General features: G+C 48.2%; 6 protein-coding genes across 6 annotated transcripts; 4 read left to right on the top strand and 2 right to left on the bottom strand.

Annotated features, from left to right (window-relative positions):
• Positions 1–549: 549 nt before the first annotated feature.
• On the top strand, positions 550–2,251 carry HOO65_030741 (YidC/Oxa1 family membrane protein insertase; the record flags this gene model as incomplete). The annotated part of the gene is made up of 3 exons (XM_071002094.1): positions 550–609; positions 691–1,662; positions 1,739–2,251. 3 exons carry the CDS (start codon positions 550–552, stop codon positions 2,249–2,251), a joined length of 1,545 nt encoding a protein of 514 aa, XP_070860420.1.
• Positions 2,252–3,037: 786 nt separating this feature from the next.
• Positions 3,038–4,981, bottom strand: HOO65_030740 (Uracil catabolism protein 4; the record flags this gene model as incomplete). Its single annotated transcript, XM_071002029.1, has 5 exons — positions 3,038–3,121; positions 3,208–3,857; positions 3,918–4,095; positions 4,235–4,507; positions 4,592–4,981. 5 exons carry the CDS (start codon positions 4,979–4,981, stop codon positions 3,038–3,040), a joined length of 1,575 nt encoding a protein of 524 aa, XP_070860419.1.
• A 9,092-nt stretch (positions 4,982–14,073) lies between these two features.
• On the top strand, positions 14,074–15,399 carry HOO65_030739 (uncharacterized protein; the record flags this gene model as incomplete). Its single annotated transcript, XM_071002220.1, has 3 exons — positions 14,074–14,092; positions 14,155–14,446; positions 14,511–15,399. The coding sequence occupies 3 exons, from the start codon at positions 14,074–14,076 to the stop codon at positions 15,397–15,399; spliced, it is 1,200 nt and encodes a 399-aa protein (XP_070860418.1).
• Positions 15,400–16,062: 663 nt separating this feature from the next.
• Positions 16,063–17,427, bottom strand: HOO65_030738 (ATP-dependent RNA helicase FAL1; the record flags this gene model as incomplete). Its single annotated transcript, XM_071002205.1, has 3 exons — positions 16,063–16,121; positions 16,202–17,242; positions 17,316–17,427. 3 exons carry the CDS (start codon positions 17,425–17,427, stop codon positions 16,063–16,065), a joined length of 1,212 nt encoding a protein of 403 aa, XP_070860417.1.
• A 446-nt stretch (positions 17,428–17,873) lies between these two features.
• Positions 17,874–19,483, top strand: HOO65_030737 (Pre-mRNA-splicing factor sap61; the record flags this gene model as incomplete). The annotated part of the gene is made up of 2 exons (XM_071002122.1): positions 17,874–17,963; positions 18,041–19,483. 2 exons carry the CDS (start codon positions 17,874–17,876, stop codon positions 19,481–19,483), a joined length of 1,533 nt encoding a protein of 510 aa, XP_070860416.1.
• A 265-nt stretch (positions 19,484–19,748) lies between these two features.
• Positions 19,749–20,905, top strand: HOO65_030736 (Structure-specific endonuclease subunit SLX1; the record flags this gene model as incomplete). The annotated part of the gene is made up of 2 exons (XM_071002262.1): positions 19,749–19,990; positions 20,044–20,905. 2 exons carry the CDS (start codon positions 19,749–19,751, stop codon positions 20,903–20,905), a joined length of 1,104 nt encoding a protein of 367 aa, XP_070860415.1.
• Between the last annotated feature and the right edge of the window lie 1,405 nt (positions 20,906–22,310).

The following is a 22,310-nucleotide window of genomic DNA, read 5'->3' as shown; positions in this document are numbered from 1 at the left end:
TTTGCGACTTTACGAATACACTGTCAGCACAACTTGATGCCCTTTCTTTTTCTATGGAAGATGTGACCAGCCTTCAAGGATAATAGGATGGAGTTAGGGCAACAGAGACGGCAATGTCTTACAAACAAGACCAACAGGCCAAGACAACACGCTGTTCTGTACAAATTCCAATTAACATGAATTTATGTGCAAATTTGCATGCATAGTAGAAATTTAAAGCTCTTCTTTTAGCCAGTTCATGTGGTGAGAATGACGACGATGTTGGGGAGGGTCAACTCGATTTTGCCATGTTTAACCGATGTTTAACCGTCTCGATCTGCCAAAAATTTACTTCTATGATAAACGATCTTGCTGCGCTATGCCACGCCGGCTGCTATTCCTGTAGGTTGTTTCTTGTTCCCGCTTGGTACTACTTGGAAGACTGCCTCTGCGTGCCTTATATCTCGTGAGCCAGATCAACTACAAACTGCCCATTTGTCATTATAACGGCACTGGGGCTCGCAAAGCTGCACACAAGAGAAAACCTAATCTCAGACCAACCAGCCCATCATGCTTCCCAGCCGAGGCGCGGTGCAGTCGCTGGCTACCGCCCGTCTCACTTCGCAGGCGGTAAGTCTATTGCAGCAAAACTCGAGATCAGGACAAGTCGTCCCGTTTTGTATTCCGACTTGACTAACCAACCACTACCAGACTCTGCGACCCCAGAACGTCCGTTCCTTTGGCACTGCCACCCTCCGCCGTACCACCACCAACTCATTGCAGCCACATTCCACCGCCGTGCTTTCACACCGTCTGAGAAACAGTAGCTCCGTTTTGTCTGCATCTCTGATGACGACCGGTTCCGTGGTTTCTGGTTCACGTGCCTTTTCCTGGCGCTTCTGGCAACGCAGCAAGCCCGCCGAGCCTGCGGCCCCCACTGAAGTCACTACTGATGCCACTACGACAGCTGCTACCGCTACTCCTGCCGATGCTGCTGCCTCATCTGCCGCCGCCGCTTCCGAGCCTACGTCTGCTGCTGATGCTGTTGCTGCCGCCACCACTACAGACCCCACAGTCACCAGTGCTGCAGGAGGCATTGATTCTTCACTGCTTGACTTGGAAACTATCCTCAACATGCCCGAGACGATTGGCTATCTAGAAAAGCTCGGATTAAACTTTGGCTGGGGTCCGTCATCAATGGTTCAGTGGCTGCTGGAGCATGTGCATGTGTACTCAGGGTTGCCTTGGTGGGGCACTATTTTTGTAGCACAGTTAATCGTGCGGCTGCTACTATTTAAGCCGCTGCTCATCTCACACGAGACTTCAACCCGCATGCAGGTGCTGCGCAAGACAAACCCCGAGTATGAAGCTGCGCTACGCGACTTCCGCGACGGTCTACAACGCGCCCAAACGAACCCCCGCTGCAAGGAGGAGGCCATGCTGGCGCGCCAGACATATCTTTCAATTGAAAAAGAGCATGGCATTCGCAAGATGAACATGGCCTGGGGTATGCTGCAAATCCCAATTGGTATCGGTTTCTATCGGGTGTTGAACGCCATGGCTCAGATTCCCGTGCCCGCGTTGGAGAGCGGTGGTGTGGCTTGGTTCCACGACTTGGCCACTGCCGATCCATTGTACATTCTCCCTCTAGCTGGTCCAGCAATGATGTTGGCTGCTATGACTGTAAGTTATCCCGCTTTCTTCTTCCTGTTAATCCTGTCATTCATTCCCCGCAATGCTAACCCAACTCTTCTACTAGGCGAACGCTAAATTCATGCCTGCAGAGCAGCGCAAGTCCACCAAAGTGATGGCCATGGTCCTCATGCCTGTCTCTGCCATCTTCACCTGCTGGCTTCCGTCTGCTGTGCAATGGTACTTCTTTTGCGCAGCCTTGTTCGGTGCCATTCAAAACGTCTTCATCGCCCAGCCGTGGGGCCGCCGCATCCTCGGCCTACCTGCCATGCCTGAGATCACTGCTAGCAACCCTGCCACAACGCCGCTTACCAGTGTACCCAGTGGTGCCAACTACCAGGCACCTCGTATGGCGAACATAGAGCCCGAAAAGGCACAGGACATTGTTTCGGAGCTCAAGGGTGGCTTCAACACCATGCTGCAGAAAGGCAAAGATACAATGGACCGTCGCACGCGCAAGCAGGAGATTTCAGATAAGCTTGATCGCGAGGCTAAAATTCAGGATGAGACGTGGGAAGCACTGCGGGCGCGCATGGCAGCCAAGGAGAAGGAGGCCCGGTCACGAGGCCGCCGGTTCTAGAGTCGTGGATACCACTATGGAGACGGCTACAACCACAACCACAACTACGGCCATGACCACGACTACGACTGAGAAGGCTCTGCCTTGCTAACTGCCAGATTGGACCTGGACTGTATGTGTATTGATCACGAGCACACACATCCCTCTGTTTCCTTCTTTTTTTTTCCCGACAGTTAAGGAGAACAAACGGCTGTTTTGAGAGGAGAGGGCGGGGGCTTGGGGCCTTGTGTAGCAAAACAAAAGAGCTCTAAAAACCATGAAGCGGCCTAGAGAGAAGCCCTCCTTTTCATTACTAGACGAGTTGAGGCTTCTCTCGTGTACACTATGTTAGACCTTGTTTTATTTGTACTTTTTTTTCATCTGCCTTGTCCAAATTCAATCGTTACCCCATCTACCGCATCACATCAAGCTTCGTCTTAAAATATCTACCAAGACTTTTTTTTCAGTGTGCATATATGTTATGTATGTGCAAGAGAAAAGATTTGAGATTTGTCATGTTCTGGATCCAAAGCCAGCCAAACGAAGAGGTCAAGTAAAAACTACCAGCATAATACAAGGAGGAAGTACAACCAAGAAGCCTTCCTCAGAAAACAGAAGAACAATACCAAGACCGTAAAAAGAAGAAAAAAAGAAGAAGGACTATGAAGAGATATCGCAAAAACGTATAGCAAGAGTGATATAAAAGAAAATGGACGGGCTATGAAAATCCATCAAGAAGTTGGGAGCCCTGATAATGGGCAGTGGAAATATGAGTAGATCTTGAAAAATAGAAAAAGAAAAGACATCTTAGAAGATGGTGCCATTTCTATCAATCAAGATTGGGGGCTCTCTGGTGTTTGGTCTGCTAACCTCTGCCATTTCACGACCAGCCTATATGCGTGATATGTTAGCTCTGTCTGCGTTCATCTACTTTCCAGTGTTCTGTGAGGATTAAACCAAAGCTTTTCTTTACATACCTTAAAGCTGCCAGCTTCCATAAGTTGGGAAAGGCTGATCTCGTTGCCAGCCAGCTCCTTAGCTAGGTATTTGTTGACCTCATGCCAGAGTCTGTCCAAAAAGCCAATCGTCACACCTCGCCACTCTACAACGACATCATCAGATGTCAGGAACAGAGGGGCAACCTCCACTGCTCTGTGGGAGCCGCTGTCGTAGTGTTTCTTGAAGTTTTCCAAGCCGCGGGCTTCATCCTTGGGCTTCAGGCTAATTACGCCAAGATCAATAAACAGGCCGCCATTGCGATACTCAGGAAGACCGGTTAATAGTTCTGCACCAGTGAAATGGACTTTGAGAAGAGACTCCATTGGTTGCATCATACTGTAACACAGCCATTGAGCGAGCTTGTGGAAGGGCAGGATTGATTCCCAGGCGGCGGGTGAGTTGGCACCAGTAGGGAAAGGCGAAAAGGTCGTGGGTGAGCCATTGGGTGACACGGCTGGCTTAGGCATAGAGCTGCAGGGCCATGCGTCACCAAGAGTAACACCATGTATGTTAGATCGTGATTGGGGCCAGATGGGCTCGATATGTTCCATAAGAACGTTCCAGAGAAGAGGAACAGGCACGATCAGCTTGGAAGAGGCCTGCGTTGAGGGATGTGACAAGAGGTAGTCTGCGCGTTGTTAGCTATTAAGATGTTGTAACAGGCTGTTGCATAAGTTTTTGCACTCACCAAGCATGCTTCCTGGCCTACCATGAGCGCCAAAAACGTTGTCGTGTTCAAGAGCAGCTCCTAGCTTTGAGAGAAGCTCCGCCCTTCCTTCCAGACCGACAATTTCGTTGCCTGGCCTTGACTGGAACCCATTGGCAAGCGCCTCAACAGTGAGTCTCTTCATGCCTTGTTTGTCAACCTGGCAACGGTTACTAGGATTTGAAGAAAAGAGACCCTTTTGTACAGTGGTTAGCCAAACATGGATGTCCGCATCCAGATATGGAGAAGGAGCAATAAAATTGTTCACATAGCCCCGGGGTTTAGTAAGAAGCACTTACTGATTTAAACATCTCGAAGGCAGCAACGGCAATGCCATCCGATCGGCGGTATATTTTGTTGTTTTCGAGGCTCTTGTAAGACCATTCAGAGCCGGCTCCTCCATCCATGACAATACTGACCACACAAAGATCCATCAAGCGGCGGCACTTTTCGCTATTGTCGACGTCTGAGAAGGTTGCCAGCATATGGGCAGGCCTATCTCGGCCACCAACGCAAAAGTGCTGGTAGCGACAGTGGGGGGGGATGGAATTGAAAGGCGCATCGTAGTCACGCTGGAAAAAGAGTTAGCCACTACTGAATTATATTGAAGGGAATATATTTTATCCGTGGCTTTCATAGAAGAGTGAAAAACATACCTTGATGATGTTGGCGACAAACCTCACGACGTCACCAAACTTACTCATGTCAACGTCAAAATGTGTTAGGTTATTGCGGTTTGCTTTGTCTGTCATGATCTTGGCGCGCTCTCTAACAGCCTGCAGACTCCGGAGATAGCCAGCGGGGTCGATGTTCGGGTCAGGCGCTCTAGGAATATCAATCTTTGTGGGTGAGATGGACGTCATAGGCGAACTAGGAGAGCCACTGCCGGCTGAAGACCGGTTGAAGCTGGGCTTGAATGAAGTGGCTGGTGACTTGATACTGGAGCTCCCTGAGTTGAAGCTGGCATTGGAGTTAGAGGTCTGGATGGAAGGCTTGACGGGCGGAGCCATGCCACCAGTGCTCTTTTTGCGGCTGAACAAGCCCATTGTGAATGAGTGACGAGAATGGGGGTATGCAAGAGGATACGAATGACAAGTCAAGTCAGATTGGAATGTGCAGCTAGAGACAATTAATCGAGTCGGTTCGGAGAACAAACAGCCACTTTCCTAACCAACAAGGCTCTTTATTGGGGAAGCACGTATGAGAGGGAGAGATGTGGGGAAACTCTACGATAGAGCTGGTTGACAGTCACAAATGGTGTATTGCCACGATCTATAGCAGTGTCTTGACAGACAGGACAAGGCAGGATAGCCAGATTTGGGTTCTGATGTCGATTGATCCGAGGCAAGATGTGGGTGTCTATGGCTGGCGTGTGGGGAGAAGGCAAATCAACGGTCAGGGTGGTGGGGAGTGGTTCCAATGAAGGTTGAGAAATTGGGAAGAGAGAAAGAGAGGGAAAGAAATAAAATCAGAAAGAAGGAAAAAGGAAGAAAAGAGAAAGAGATGTTTGCCCCAGACAAGTAATGAGCAAGAACAAGAGAAGAGAGAGATCGTGGGCCAAACAGCAAACTCGGCTGCAGGAGAAAAGATATTCTTTTTGAGGATTGGGGAGGGGACGGATCGCTCTCAGCAAGCCGTTACAAAAAGAAAAAATCAAAAAAGAACAGACGCAGATTGCTGATGCTGATGCTGCTGGGGGGTAGCTCCTGTCTAGTCGTAGAATCCAGGGGTACGTGCAATGTGTGCAAGGAGGCCTGACGTACAGGGGGCGAATTTCCGTTTTTGAAGACAAGGTGAATAAAAGCCAAGCCAAAAGTGAACGAGAGAGAGACAGAAAGAGAAAGAAATAAAGAAAAGGCAAAGAACCCGAACGGAGCGCAGCAACTTAGTCCAAGCTTTTAAAGGCCCAAGTTCGGGTTCAGGGGAATGGTTGACCGAATTAAGAGAAAAGACAAAACAAGAGAAAGAAAACCGCACGTAAATACGCACGAGATTGGGGGGTGTGTGTGTGTGTGCGTACAATTATGGTAGTAGTAGTTAGAAGGAGTGCTATTGACTTTTATGGCCAAGGTTCAGGGTATCTAGCAACAGGTAGCAGTGGTGATGGTGCATGTAGTACTACCTAGTTACCTCTTAGGTCGAGGTTGATGTCAGGTCAGGACAGAATGGGATGGGGGTAGGCTCATCAGAAGCCCACAGTATAAATAAAAAAGAAAAAATACATATAAAAAAGGCCAACTAATAAAATGGCGAATGATGCAGGAATCGATCCGTTTAAGCAGAAAAGAGATATCAGGCTACTAGGCCGTTTTTTCTTTGCTAAGTCAGGAGCCAGGAGCCAGGAGAGGAACAAGGAAGCCCAGCAAAAGTCCAAAGCCAAAGAGCAAGATAGACAGGGAGACGGACGAACGAACGCTTTTTAAGTGTTGCTCAAGCGTTGGATGAACGCTGAGAAGGTCACGGACACCAATAACAAAAAGAAATCGTTTGCCGTTGCAACCTTAGGCGCGAGGAATAAAAATTGCTACTTACAAAATGAATATCTTTGCACATCAAAAAAGAGCCCAAAGAAAAAGAAAAATAGACTGTGGAAAGGAAATGAGCTGTGTGATGCACAACTGTCTTGACCAGAGATGAAGCAAGTTTCAGCAGCTTACATCAACCTAAGGCAAATGATGCAAAAGGGAGAATAAAGGCCAGAGAGCAAGCGCAAGAGCAGAAAAAAGCTTTGGCAGCGGAAGGATCAAAGACCAAAACAGATACTCGGACTCCAGAGGGTTAGCCCGTATACCAAGAAAACTGTCGAAAAGGATCTTTGGCTTTGGGGGTAGGTAAGTTGTGGTCGTGCCTAGGGAGGGGACGACAAGCCAGGGTAAAAGAAACCTGGAGAGAAAACTGGAGGAAAGTAGAGGTGAGTTGAGTGACTTTGCATAAACAAGATAGCAAGGAAGAGAGGATGGCACGAAACACACAAGACAAGACCGGATATAAAAGTGAGAACACTATAAGGTGAATAAATGCGAGGGTAGAAGGGCGAAATAGTAAGAGCATAGAGATTAAAAAGAGCACTTTCAACGGTCGAGCCCTCAGGTCTGGAAGCCTACGATGTCCGGAAGCAGGAAAACGAAGCGAGAGAGGGAATATTATCAAGTTCAAGAAGGATGGGCAAGCAGGCCGATAGAGAGACAATCACGAGACAACCAGAGAACGGCAGAGACGGAGAGAGGGGGAGAAAGGGAAACCCCATGCAGGTGTTGGCTTTGACAGAAGCAGAGAGCCAAACGAGCCAAGACTAGATCAAGAGTAGTGAATAGCGAGGGAGCTTTTTCCTCTCTTGTCTGGTCTCTGGGCCTGGACCACTATGATGTTGAGCTCTGGTACTCTTTTTGGCGGACTAGAGGCCCGAGCGTTGTTTTTTGTTGACTCCTACAGGCGAAAGGGACAAGACACAATGAAGCCTAGAGGGACAAGAGTCAGTCAATCAGCGAGTCGAACACAATAACAGCATGACAGCCAATAATCAAACAGTCAGAAGAGAACAGAGCAATCAAGAGCCAACAGGGCTTCTTTCTTTCAGGTAAGTCCACTGGGTGCCAGTCAGATCGAAAAAATAAAAGCAAATAAAAAGAAAGCAAAGAGAGTGCATGAGAATCCGGCAGGGGTTTGCTGTAGGGACAAGGGGAGGGAAAGAAAGGAAAAAGAAAAAAAGAGGAGACACGACTTGCGTCCTCTGCCTTGATAAGATGCATAAATTGGCCAAGACAGCTGATGGGTGGGCTGTGGGCTTTGCTTGGGGCTGACCTGCGGCGGGATGGGGAGGATGGGGTGGGTTATAATGATGAGATCTCTTATATGCATGTTACCTGCATATGTGCGAAATGGACGTAGTTCTGTGTTGCGCTGTATTGCGTGTACGTAGGTGTAGATGTGCAAATGCATGTTGCTGAAGGAAGGGCATGCTGTAATGTCGTATGTTGTACTATATGGTTAGGATGTGCATGCAAATAGCACATATGCATGCATGTACAAAGGTGGGTTGTATGTGTGCGCGTGTATCACCATGCAATCTGCAGGAACTGAAATCAAACCTGGCGGCGATGGGGCATGTGATGCGTTCACTCATGGCAACAGGGCGTTCCCCCCCTTCTCGTCATCAATGTATGCATGTATGTACGTACGTACGTTATGTTGTAAGCACATGCATGCATACGAGAGCAAGGAGTAAGTCGAGATAGCAAAACGAGCGAGCAAAACAACGACTTGACTTTCTCCTCTCTTCTATTTCCCCTGGCCCCTGGCCCTGCTTCCCTTCCCCTCCAAGACCCAAGATGCAAATCTTTTTGGGATTCCCGTCTTGTTTTTCTTCTCTACTCACAGGGTCACACCAGAACCCACCCACCATCCGCATTGCATCTCATTGCACTGTGCCAGGTGCGGTGCTGCGTTACCCCCTACATATCAAAGTTTCCCTAGCACAGGCACGTAGCGTACAAGCACAATGGAGAGAAATGAAAAGAGAAGATGCATCTCGCCAAAGCAAAACGCATCTAGCCAAGGGCGGGAGGGTCCTATAGTGGAAAGTTTGCAAGAGAGTCGATCCGTTCCCTACTATTTCTTTGCCTTGCTCTGATTTAGCCTGAGTCAGTAAATGAGTACCCAAATCTGGGCAAGAAACGACTTGATACCCAGGCGCGAAAAGGAGAAAGAAATAAAAAGTGCCAAGTAGCACTAGTTTTAGTGGATAAAGAGCGAGGAGAGACCAACAAGTGGGCAAAGCGACGTGGTGAGTGACGTTAGAGATCCAAATTGCCGGATGGGATGAGACAACAGCAAAGATGGCGACCAAGACGGATAATGGTGGCAAAAGCAGCTGTTCGTTATTGGAGGAGTCGATCGGGTCAGTAAAGCTGAATTAAGAGCTGATGCAGAAAGATGGCGGGCAAGGAGTCGTGGATCTTGGCAGAGGCTATATGTGGAAAAGAGATAAAAGAAAGCAAAGAGCCACGAGACCTTCACAAACACGTATTCATTCATGTGCCCATTCCCCCATTCACACGTAATGTGTATGCAACAGCCAAAACTACTAATTAAAAAATTTTCTTATCCATTTCCCCTCCTTCTATCTTGCGGCAGTTGCTGTATTTACAGAGAGGGGCATCAGCTTGTGCCGAAAAGTTTTACTGTGCCTGCCGTGGAAAAGAGTAATAAAGACCTACCAATGTAGATAGATACAGAAGGCGGTCAACTCAGAATATTCTAAGCAAAGCTAGATCTTTGTACTCAGCGTGTGCTCTTGAACTATTCGACAAGCTCGTTTTTTCCCCTGCATTGAACACAACACACACGCCCCTCTCATCGCATTTTTGTCATCCTCGCCCAATAGCTGCCTTGCTTCCCGCTCGCCCTCACCTTGAGAGTCTGTGAGCTGTATCCCAACTGTCTTAATAACCCTACGGTAAACCTTCACAGCTTCATTGTTATACCATCCCCTACCCAACTGTCTTGTGACAGCGTTCGTCCGTGATCTACGTGACTGTCTGTGAAAAGACCTTTGTTGTACGACCTGTTCTTTTTTTCCAATGCAGCCCCTCCCCTTTCCTCTCCCTTCCCCGTCCCCTCGTTCATAGTTTCTTGTTCCACCGGCGGGACATGGCTAGAGCCAAGCGTGGACAATTTGTGTACTCCCATGCTTGAAATTAGCAAGGTACAAACGACAGAAATGAAAAGGCTGTCAGCCGTCCAAGCCTCCCCATGCATGCGTTGCATAACGAATACAGGATACACGATGATAAGTATCAGCAACAACACGAACAGAGCAAATCAGGGCGGCACGGTCTATATTGCACAACGCTATGTGTAATGTCACTGTGTTGTGCTTCAACAAACAACGCGAACGCGCATATACTTGCGAGTGCAGGTCGACATTTGCACACGCCGGCTTGTGTTATTGTCTTTTACGGTTTTGTGTTTTTATGTCAGAGAGATAAAAACGCAATCAGGCCTAGATACACACCCCCAGCCCAACCTCGACACCGATGCCGACACCGACACCGACGCTGACACTGGCTAGCAAATTCAATAATGCAAAGACGAACAAGACAAAAAAGACAAAAAAGAAGCTTGGACTTGTTGCTTGTGAAATCAATGGGGCTAGCCATCCGCGCTGCGAAGTTGAAGGTCCGTGACCAAGTCCGTGTGATTGTCTGTGTGTCAAGTCAAATCAATCAATCAAATCAAGCCACACATACCATACTATGCACCACCATGGTGGCTTGAGCGGGTTTAAAAGAAAAAAGACTGGACATTTACCCGCGTCTCCGGGAGGGGGAGGGGAAGGGGCCTGTCTATCTATCCATCTGTCTGCCCGCCTGTCGCGACACTATTGTCTTTTATAATGCGGCTATTTCCCAAGTGGCCGCTGGCTAAGATCTGAGCTAGTACCCAAGTAGGCCTTTGAGCCGTGTTTTATATCCTTGACAGTTCTTTGGTTAGCTCGGGTGGGATGCAAGGCTAGGCAAGGCAAAATAGGCTGGTTTCCTTGTTGATTGATTCTCGCTTTTGCACGTGTTATCACCGACCAACTTCACTTTTCTCTAGCCATTGACGAGTGAATACGGCTGGGGTTACAAGTATCTCAAAGCAAAGGACTTTCCAGTCGATGCGCGATGGCCTCACTTTTCTCCCCTGCTTCTCCTCTGGATATCTCGGTCTATCTTCTTGTTCTCCCCTATCCTTTCTTCCCCCGCATCCTTAACCAAGCACAAGGCACACACGCGACAAGCGTCTTGGCTTTTTTGGTATTAGTCTTGAACCCGTTCTAGCCCACCCTCTCCTTTTCCCCCTGCAGCTAAAGGACCCCTATGTAGTTCACTATACAGGACTATTGAGCCCTATGACTCTAGGCCAGTCTTCCCGGACTCTTTTGGGGTATCTTGACTGGCTGAGTTCCACTTGTGTCGCTGACTTTATGGCCCTTTACCGGCACATTTTTCATGCGCACGTACTTTCTTTTTATTTTATTTTTTTATTTCTTTACTTTTCCTTGTTCTTTGGTCATCTTTCTGGTCTTCCTTTCTCTTCCAGTCGGTCTTCCTTTTGCTTCGTCCCGCGCAATTTCTGAGACGCCAACGCAGCCTCCCAAGCCAAGGACTAAAACCCAGTCAGACCTCAGCCAAGCCAATACAACAAACAGTCCAGCCAATGCAAATAAATACAAATGCTCTCGGAGACTTAGCAAAAGACTCAGGTAGAAAGTGTTAGTGGGGCTCATCCTGTCCGGCCCGCTATGAACACGGAGAGAATCCTACTTCAAGCGAGTTGCTGCAAAATCCCTGCTAATATTGAGCATCAGACAAAGTAGCCCGTCTGCCAAAAAACGCTAAACAACACATGACAGAATACACTTACTTGCGTTGCCGCTTGTGCTTACGTTTATCTGTATTCTGCTACCTTCCTATCGCTAGCAGCTTGCAACTAGTCAGTCAGTCAAGTTAGTCGCCGAGTCGAAGTCTAAGCACGCCAGGGCTACCTAAAAGAGCAAGTATTCTCTGCTGCTTTTGGCACTCTCTTCTCTTATCTTTAGTGTTCCCCCTTGCTATATCAAGCTCGCTCTTAAGTTCCCAAAGAAGACACAGTAGGCACCACAATAAGACCGTGCTGCTCCCCATGATCCGGGCTTACACGCAATAACGAAGGGGAAAAAGGCCCCTTAAACTAAACTAGACGAACATTAAGGAGGCCCAGCAACCAGCGCCTCGGGACACTACCACCATTTGCTAGGACAAGCAGTCAATGATAGGGTTTACCATTCCTATTAGGGTCTGTGATATCATCTACTAACAAACTTGTCTTATCTGAGTTTCTGTCCCTGCATGCTCGTTTCTCGATCGTCTCTTTCCTGCTTGGGAAAACAAAAGATGTTTGATCTGGGATGGAAGAAAAAAAGGCCTTTCACAACCAACAGGAATGACGTTGCATTCCAAGCTTAGTTATAGGCGCATAGCAGAGACGTCACAAAAGCCTACGGCGTCATTTACAGGGAGATGACGAGGGAGGAAAAAGGAAAATGGCAGATTCCATGCTCTAGGAACAAGAAACAAAGGAGAAAGGGGTCTGTAGGCATTATATGTGCCAGAGCCAAGTCGGGCTAAGCCAGGTCACAGTTATTTTGCTAGAGGAAGAGCGACGGAGCTGCTTGGTCGAGTCCAACGTTGAGTCCAGCCTGCTTAACGAAGCGCAAAGCGGGATCAGATGCAACTGCGCTGGCTTGGCAAAACAAATCGGCTGAAAACCAAGTGCAAGCCAGGTGCTCTTTCTAGCCTCGGATCCGAGTAAGTGTACATTGGTGCACGTATGGACACATACATAAACACTCTAAAGCCCTCAAGCTGCTTGTTAAATATCTCTGAATCAGCCCCAGACTTCGAGGGCGGGAAACGAGGCATGTAGGTGGATAAAGGGAGAAGGGTACTCCTATTTGTCCTCTCACTTTTCGCGAACTGCTTTTTGCTTTTTGCTTTTTGCTATTCGCAGTGAGCCATTATTTCTCTTCTTTACATTTGCCCGACGTTCCTTGTTTGCCCTTTATCTTGAGTTCCTATTTCCCTTCCTCTTTCTCTTCCAGGCATGTTCCCTTGCTGACGTGGGTGTTGATGTGCAAGTCCGGTCCTCCCTTGAGACGTCTGGAAGCTCCGTGATTGGACTGATTTGACCAGGCATCACCGCAGAATAGGGCAGCAAAAGGAAGAAAGAATATATCTAGATGGTTGCGAGACATGGAAGAAAGCCGGCCAGGGCTAGATTTCCGCCATCAAAGGAGAAGGGAGGGAAAGGGAGGGTGAAAGGTAAGGGAGAAGGGAAAGGAAGGGCGAGGAACTTGATATTGGTGGATTGGCGGTGCTGCTACGCAGGTCACTTATAAGACGCCGGATGCTTCCAGAGCAGGTTGGACCAAATACATCAAGAAATAGGGACTGCCATACTGGGCCGGACTTTGAGGCTCTTTGTCTGCACATTTATTTCCTTCCGCCACTGTCCGTCGTCCTCATCATTTTTGAACGCTGAGATTAAGCTGAAGGACAAAGGGGAGAAAAAAGACCGACTGAATGTCTGACAAAGAGACTGGTAAACTGGGCTTTATGGCAGTGCAGTACAGCTAACAAGAACTTCGTATTAGCTGGCTTGTCTTTTTTATATTTGTTTCCTCTCATTTCTCTTTTCTCAACGTCGATTATCAGTTTTTCCTGCATATGAGATTTCTCTTTCCTGCTCTCCTGACTATTCTTTTATTCTTGGTTTCCTTTTCCCTTATTCGCTTGCTCTGTCCTTCCGATTTCTCACCGTGTCTGTGTTTCTTCTACCCGTCCTCATGGTGTTCTACTCTAGCGGCGTTATCATTGCGTTTTTCTTCCTGTCTATTTTAGACCAAGCATTGTATTACATACTAAGAAGGGGGTTTGGCCGCTCATAACGACATACAAAGGGCGAGACGTGTTAGCCGAGATATACGGCACATATATAACATAACACGGCCTTTAGGCCAAAGGCTAAACAGTGCCGATGAGCCTTTCGGACTCTGCTGCCGGCATAGCGCCTGTGGCCTCCACTCTGTTTGTCCGTGCCGCAGATAAAGATAGGGCTGAGGCTGTTGCCACAGTTATCCCCTGCATTGCGCTGTGCATGACTATTACATGTCTAGTTGTTGCATTACGCTTCTTCTCTGTGCGACAACCGCTCCGGAATTGGGGGTGGGAGCACGGACTCTTGCTGGTGTCATTGGTAAGCTGAACCGTCTCGTATAACCCGAGTCTGGGATAAGAGTTCGTTGAGACAGAAAAACAACTGACACATATACACTGTCGTAAGGTGTTCGCGTTTGTGGCTATGGGAGCTTCGATATCGAGTAAGCCGTACTCTGTGCCTATGCTGGCAGATTTGCTGTTGCACATTAGAAGACTAGCCCTGCTAACGGACTGCCGGTAATGTTAGTGAAAGTCAACGGACTTGGATATCACGCCAACGTGTACCAGAAAAAGCTCACCGTTTACGCCAAGGTAACTTCGCGCCCTTTTCTGTCCCCCGGATGAACATCATCACTAACATAATCCCCCCCTCTTCTTGGCCTAGATGCTCTGGCTCGATGGTCTCGCTCACATCCTGTGCGTGTCCTTGGCAAAGTTCTGTATCCTATGCACATACTTGAGGCTGCTGACCTTCCCAGCCCCACGTGTGCTATGCAAGCTTATCTTAGGCTTCCTAGTTCTCACACACTTGTGGATTGTCGTCAGCATCTTCACTACCTGTGTGCCGTTATCTAGTTTGTGGGATGTGAGCCCCTTCGGTGTCAAGGCTGGTGTTTACTGCCACCCAAAAGCCGTGTTTTGGCTCAACTATGGCCTACATGTTGGCACCGACTTTTTAATATTTGCTCTACCCATTCCGTTGATGTTCTATGTCGCCGTGCCGCTGGTGCAACATATCGCGCTGTTTGCCATGCCTATGGCGGGATTTGCGTAAGTCCAATAAGGGTTTATGCGCTCACTTCACCGCACCGTCATTACTAACTAGGATGGCTAGCATCTGCGCAATCTCGGCCGTGCGAACTGCTACTCTCGTGTCGAATATTCACCTGGACGACATCACTTACACGACCGTTAGTTATGTCAACCTCACTATGATTGAGATTGGCCTGACGATATCCTGGGCCAGTTTACTGGCAATGCACTATATCTACGACCCTCTCAGCGAAACACAGGACCAAAGCCCTGCTATAGACGCTGCGTTTATGCGTGAACAGCTTGACATATTCCCACATAACCTTAGCACTAGCACGCAAAACGTCCCTGGCGAACACAAAATCCCGCTCGATTTGCAGCCACTGCCTCCTGCCCTGCACCGTTCACTACAGTCGCAAGAGACAATGGTCTGGGGCGAGGATATCACCGAGTATACACGACGCCACCACCATCGACTGCACCTCGATTCTGTCTCATCACCATACTACCATCAATCACTACACGGTCTGCGATTAACAGAGAGCCAAGTCGCTATTACACAGGTACAAAGCCGGCCACAGTCGAGCCAGTCACGTGCACATTCAAGAGCACACTCGCGGGAAGATTCACTGCCGCAATCACAACCGCAAACACGGCGCAACTCAGACATGAGCGGTTTCCTACCGATATTTGCGCCTGCTGATACTGCCGATGATGATGCCATACCAGGACGGGGGTCACAGGACAAAGACGGCCGTAGATTGAGCTATAAAATTTTGAACATCCAGCGTTCCACAACCCCATCGTCAATATCGCTGCGCTTTGCTACAGCTCCTAAAACAAAACCTACCAGGAAGTGGCGGCGGAGTCACGTGCAGGTCGATGATGATGAGGGCAACGAGGAATGGGGACCACATCCGGGAGAGAGACGGAGTTTGACGTCTCCGATGTTTGTGCCACCTTCGCAATGACATAAGAGGCTCTTGTTAACAGTCTTGATCCCCCTCTCCCTTTCATCTTTCTGCGTCATTACTATCTTCATTCACCTGTGGGTGAACTTCTCGAGTTTGGTTTGGTGCTTTGTGTGTCGTGGCGTTATCATTATTTGTTCTCATTTCTTTCATCTTTCATTTGTTATTCTTTTGTACAATAAAGAACCGATTCTAATAGATGTTCATTAATCCGCATATACAGCGGTCAGGTATTCACAAATTCTTTTTCAACCCCCTTAGTTCATACCGTCGTGATGTAATTGGTAATGGGTGGTAAGCCCGCTGAGCTGTTTATAGCCGTTGTTGGTTCAAGAGTATTTGGAGACGTGAAAGGAGTCAATCCGGTCTGTCAGCCTGCGTCACTGTTTACAATATGTCTCTGTACTTGCTGGCTGTAGATGTGCATAGTATAAGAAATGGGGTCCAAAGGCGGCGAGTCTGTGCGAGCGAAGAGACGTTGAGTTAGTAAGAAGTGCCACAACAGTAGTATATGAGAGCCCACATTAGCGACATACCAGTAAAGCTTCTGGCCCTGTTCCTCCCACAATATATTCGCTCTGATCTAGCCATGGTGCGACACTAGGCCTAGCTATCAAAAAATAATGCGAACGTATCTATCTTCCGCTTGGGCACGCGACGTTTCTACGAGATCAAATCCGCCACGTTCATGGGCATCTCGTCGATTTGAGTGGAATAGTACACTATCATGCGGCGTATGATTGTTAGCGACATCCCTGGGGTGCTGGCCCTTATAGGCTTCTCCAACATTGTGTAAACTTACTTTCGATATCACGTAGAATGCGCACGTCCTCAGTCGTCACAAAATTGATGGCCACGCCCTTGCGTCCAAACCGGCCAGATCGACCGATACGATGAATGTAGTTTTCACGGTTACTCGGTAGATCGTAGTTGATGACTAGTGACACCTGCTGGACGTCAATACCACGAGCCCACACGTCTGTTGAAATCAACACGCGGCTGTCTCCACGACGGAACTCATTCATGATACTGTCTCTCTCTTTCTGCGGCATCTCGCCGTGCATTGAGCTAACGGTAAAATTGTTCTCGCGCATCTTGTCCGTTAGCCAGTCAACCTTCCGACGCGTGTTGCAGAAGATAACAGCTTGCGTGATGGTTAGGGTGTCGTAGAGATCACAGAGGGTGTCAAATTTCCAATCTTCTTTCTCCACTGCGATAAAGTACTGTTTCAGACCCTCAAGCGTCAGCTCATCACGCTTTACTAGAATCCGCACAGGATCCGTCATGAACTTGGTCGTCATGTCCAGAACATCATAGGGCAGAGTAGCGCTAACTACTACCACCTGTGTTGCAGGTGGCAAGTAGCGATACACGTCGTAGATCTGTTCACGGAAGCCTCTGTTGAGAAGCTCGTCAGCCTCATCAAGGACTAGCATCTTGATGTTGCGCGTGCGCAGGTGGCGGCGACGAATCATGTCAGCCACACGGCCCGGCGTGCCTGAAACGATGTGTTGGCCGTAGTCAAGCTTGCGGATGTCCTCGCCCACGTTGGTGCCACCAATGCAAGCGTGACACTGTACGTTCATGTAATCACCTAGAGCCATGACAACCGACTGGATTTGGGTGGCCAGTTCGCGTGTCGGTGAAAGAACCAGGGCCTGGGTTTCCCGCACGGCAGTGTCGATAACCTGCAGCATGCTAATCGAAAAAGTAGCGGTTTTACCCGTACCGGACTGGGCCTGGGCAATAGTATCGCGGCCCTTGCAGATCTGGACAATGGCACGGGATTGGACGGCAGAAGGCGATTCGTAGCCGTAGGCATAGACACCACGAAGGAGGTTTTCTGTGGTGGAAGATGGCGAGTCAGTCAATATTTCCCGCGATAAAATAGCGGTGGATAGAGATTATTCTCTTACCCTTCAAGGACATAGCTTCAAAGGTGGGATGGACAGTGACCTCTTTCGAGGTGGTAAATTCCATTCGCTCATCGGCCTTGCGGTCGATGCCGGCACTGTTTCCGTCGGTCATGTTTTTGAGCAGCTGTGAAGAATCGAATTACACGAATGGGTATCAATGAGGCGACTTAAATGTGCGTCTGCTGGAAAATAAAAAGAATAGTCAGAAGACTGTGGGCTGTAGTAAGGGAAATGAAAAATCAAAAGCGCAAACTTGCTTCAGAACTCAAAAGATCATCAACGAAAATTTATGTGGATCTTCATTCTGAGAGAGGCTATACTCACCCCGGGGTAGTATCTTATATCCACTTTTATTGTTTTGCGACCAAAGTAGGAAAGAGCCCAAGGCTGACGGGGGTTTTTTTTTCGAAAGAAGGCTGAAAGATTCATGTACACCAGAAACGGCAAGCGCTTTATTGTAGTTATCACAGTGTCTGGCTCGTTTACGTTTGTATATCAAGACCCAGATCATCAGTTCTCCTGCCCCCTCTTGCTAGCCACCTTCATTCTCTACCCACTATGGCCCTAGAAGAACAGCGTTACTTGCATGAGGATCTTGAGCGTCTCGAGCAGGGCGTCGCCAACCGCATCTCGGATGAACCCAAGCACGTAAGTCTACCCTACAGAGAGGTCTTCTCCCCACGTATATACGGCGACACTGACATGTTCCCATGACCAAACTCTAGATCAGAGATAGGCTTAACCGCGACCATGAGATTGCGCAACTGCTAGATCAAATCCAGGTTCAATCTCAAAATCTACTGAACATCTATCGCGATACAGACAGCTCGCGTGCCACAGAGATCCACGACATTGGCACGGATGATTCCTTTGACAAATTCTATGCCCAGCTTAAAGGAATCCGCGATCACCACGCCAAGTACCCCAACGAACAAGCGCAAAATTCAGAGCTAAGGTATCGCACCAAGCGTGCAGGCGACGGCGCAGAGTTCAGCGCCTCTATAGTAGACACTCTCTTCTCTGGCGAAGAAGGCTTTGGCCGCTTCTTTGATCTTTCAAGCTCACATGAGCAGTACCTCAACCTTCCTAATGTCAAGCGCCACACATATGTGCAATATCTCGACCTCTTTGACACCTTTTCTCCAGGCATGGGCGGCGTCAAACGTGTGGAAAAGTTGACAGACCAGTACTTCCAATATGTGCGCCAACTAGCAGCATATCTTGAGTCATTTATGCGAAGAACACGGCCGCTAGAAAACGTCGACAAGACCATCGAATCCTTTGACAAAGAATTCGAAGAGGCATGGGAAAAAGATCAGGTTGAAGGCTGGACAGCAGAACCCGCTACTAGCGCTGCCCCCAATGGCACAACCTCTGTTGCCGGTATTTTCTGTGACGACTGCGAAAAGGGGTTCAGCAACCAAAATGTTTACAATGCGCATTTGACCGGTCGCAAGCACGTCAAGGCTGCTGAGGCCCGCGCAAAACGACAAGCCGAACAGGCTAAGGAAGAAGCAATGGCAGCTGAAAACAACACAAACGGCAATGCAGTCTCAGCTACAAGGCTGAAAGAAAAGGTTGTTGCCCATCGCGAATTTCTCGTCAAGCGACTCACCGCATCTATGAGCACAGAGCGTTCCGATACACGCGTCAATGTTGAGCGTAAGCAAGGAATGACCGAGCGTGAGCGCCGTCAAGAGCTCGAAAGCATCTTCAACGCAGCCGTAGAGCCTGAGCCAGCAATGGGCGATGCAGATGGGGAAGAAAATGATGATGGCGATGACGACCGCTTGTATAACCCGCTCAAATTGCCATTGGCATGGGATGGCAAGCCGATTCCATTCTGGTTGTACCGATTGCATGGACTGGGCGTTGAGTTTCCATGCGAGATTTGCGGAAACTTTGTGTACATGGGCCGACGGGCTTTCGACAAACACTTCAACGAAAGCCGCCATGTCTACGGATTACGGTGTCTCGGGATCACCAACACATCGCTCTTTAGAGACATTGTGCATATTGAGGAAGCAACAAAGTTGTGGGAGAAGATGGAATGGGAGAAGAAGAAGAACAAAGTCGACGAGAGCAGCATGGTACAAATGGAGGACGGCAACGGCAACGTGATGCCAGAGAAGGTGTACTACGATTTGCAGAAGCAAGGCTTGCTATAAATCTCGGCAGTGTGGAATGATGTATATCCTGGGGTTAGATATTTAATTAGGGTTAGATAAAGGTCCCCAAAAGAGCCAATGCTTGTCACTGTCAACAACAGTAACTGCTTGTTTTGTGAAATGCTCAATGTTTAACATCAAATAAATCTCGTATGGCACAACCGTACACTGTCTTGCAACTCCTTTTATCGCTTTTAACTCTTTATTTTCCCTTCAAAGACTTTTACTCATTCTTCTGTTTTTCTTTTTATTTTGGCTTTACAGAATGACGGTACAGACGAAACCCATACCACCAAATTACTGTGTTTACGTGCTGCGTTCTTCCATCAAGCCTAACACTGCACAGCCATACGTCGGCTCAACGCCCAATCCAGAAAGACGACTAAGCCAGCACAATGGGCTTACCAAGGGCGGCGCTTCGCGTACAGCACGGAAAGAGCTGCGCCCATGGGAAATGGTGTTCATTGTGTCGGGATTTCCAAGCATGATAGGCGCTTTGAAGTTTGAGTGAGTTGAATTAGGATTCGACTGTAGATTGAAACAAACTAACGGTGTTGTAGGTGGGCTCTGGCTAACCCGCATATCTCGTCACACATCCCTAAAGATGAGCGTATTTCGGTTTCTAAAGCGCGAAAGCGCAACGGCATGCCCAAAAGACCACGTGATAAGATACCGTCAGTCCTGGCAAATGTCCATCTTCTGTTGCGGTCGCCCAGCTTCTCGCGATGGCCGTTGACTGTCAATGTCTTTGAACCTGAGGTGTACACTATATGGCAGAAGTGCTGCTCTGAGGTAGCAGTACCGCTGCGACCGTCTTTGAAAATTCGAACTGACTTTTCCGCTCCGATGGCCCCTGCGGTACTACCAGGCGAAGGGGCAGACACGTCATTGGAACTGCCCAACTTGGAAAGCGAAAAGGAAGAGAGCGATGACGATAATGCGCCTACAGCTGAAGAAGTGTCTAAGACTGGCATCAAAAGCATACCCATAGACTACAAGCCACTGAAGGACTACGCTGAGAAAACAAGGAGCATTTTTGAGTTTGAGCGACAAGGATGTTGTGTATTCTGTAGGGGTAATATGAAGAACGGCGAGGGATTATATGTGGTTTGTCCCGGGGTTGGATGCGAGGCCGTTGGTCACCTAGACTGCTGGGCAAAACACGGGTTGTCTTCAACATCAACGCCAACAAATAGCGGAGAACACACGGCAATGATTCCAATTGAGGCACAGTGTCCGGGATGTGGGAAAGTTGCGAGTTGGGGTGAGCTTATGAAAGAGCTCAGTTTGCGTGTACGCGGGGCCAAAGAGGTTGACAAGCTACTTAAGAAGAGACGGTCTGCAAAGGCGAAGGTCAAGACGAAGCAGATGGCCGAGGAAGAAGCTGCAGCAGCAGTAGAAGTAGAAGAAGCACTCGTTTGAACCGACTTTATGAATCCATGAGTGGGCATTGCGAGATACTGAGTGGACATGTCACATTGCATAACTAAAAGCTATTCCACCATGTATTGAAAAGTATCATTTACCATAAACCGAAAAAAGCAGACATACGCACCCTCGGACTTTATCGTGCTTGAGGATGTATGCATGAGCTCGCTCGATTAAATCAATAAATGGCGCTTTAGAAAATAAGCGGAGGCTCCTCGTGCACCCAGGCTACCATCCTTGACTGTAGGGTAGACAGAAGAGTGGAGACGTATTTATAAGATTAATTAGCCAAAGGTTTATCAGTAGATTGGTAGGTGATGCGACACCATTTGGAAATTCTTGAGAGTTTTTGCTAGAATGGGGACGTGCCTACTAATAAATCTCCCTTTCTATTACAGCTGAAGATGCCCAAGTAAGTAACCAGCCCAATACTAACGCTACCTTTCTATGCAATGTAGGCTTAGGGTGCTGTAGCTTTGCTAGCCAGCTAATATAAAAAGCAACTTTGCTAGCCACCAAAAGAAACGACAAAAAAGAAGAAAAAGGAAAAACGAAAAAAAAAAGAAAACAGGGCTAGGCTATAGCTTAGTGTTCGGTCGAGTCAAGCGTGAGTTGAAATCTCAAGCTCAGGGATTTATAATCTCACAGGATCTGCGCAGCTGTACATGGAAAGCTAGGGGTTAAGCCCATATGATTTAAACGGCGTGCATAAAGCTTCTGTCTATGTTTTAAAGTAAACATAGGCTAAGAAGAGAAGAAAAGGGTAGCAGGGAAGAAGCTAGAGCCTTGCTGTGTCTATCATACACCTGCTTTTCAGGGAGTTTCATGGCCTCAGTGGAGACGACTCGACAACTAGAATTTATTTTATTATCGCCGTTAAGCCTTGGTACAGGGAAAGGACGCTGTGTCACATTGGGTTTATGTAGCGACTTATTATGAAGTACACGTTGTGAGATATGCACTTGTAGATGTACACAGCCAGCTGCGGCGAGGCTGCCGGGAATCATGAGTAAAGGGAAATCACATGGTGACGCGCAACTGAATGGGATCTAAATATTATGACTGACGAAGTGGACCTGTATTAATGGTTCTGTCGAAGCATGAACCAATTTTGGCGTTTTCAACAATGGAGGTTGCAAGTCAAAGAATAGCGCACACAGTCTGAGATTTTGGCAGGGCACAGTGGAGTAACTTGCTGAGTGAGTATCCATGGCATGTTTCTGAAAAAGTCTAGAGCCACCCAAGTGGAGCCCGCGTTACGAGTTAGTACAAGTGTCAAGTGGCCAGGTCGTGCATGCTATTGCGGCCGAACGAGCGGCTGCAGTGATGTCACTGAACAGTGAGAGCGACGACGAGTGGATAAAATAGTAAGCCGTCAAGTAGCAGCATCGAGACAAAC

Source organism: Ceratocystis lukuohia, assembly GCF_044167205.1.
Source record: "Ceratocystis lukuohia strain C4212 chromosome Unknown Supercontig3_pilon, whole genome shotgun sequence".
Classification (NCBI taxonomy): Eukaryota; Fungi; Ascomycota; class Sordariomycetes; order Microascales; family Ceratocystidaceae; genus Ceratocystis; species Ceratocystis lukuohia.
This window is presented reverse-complemented; position numbering and strand designations above follow the sequence as displayed.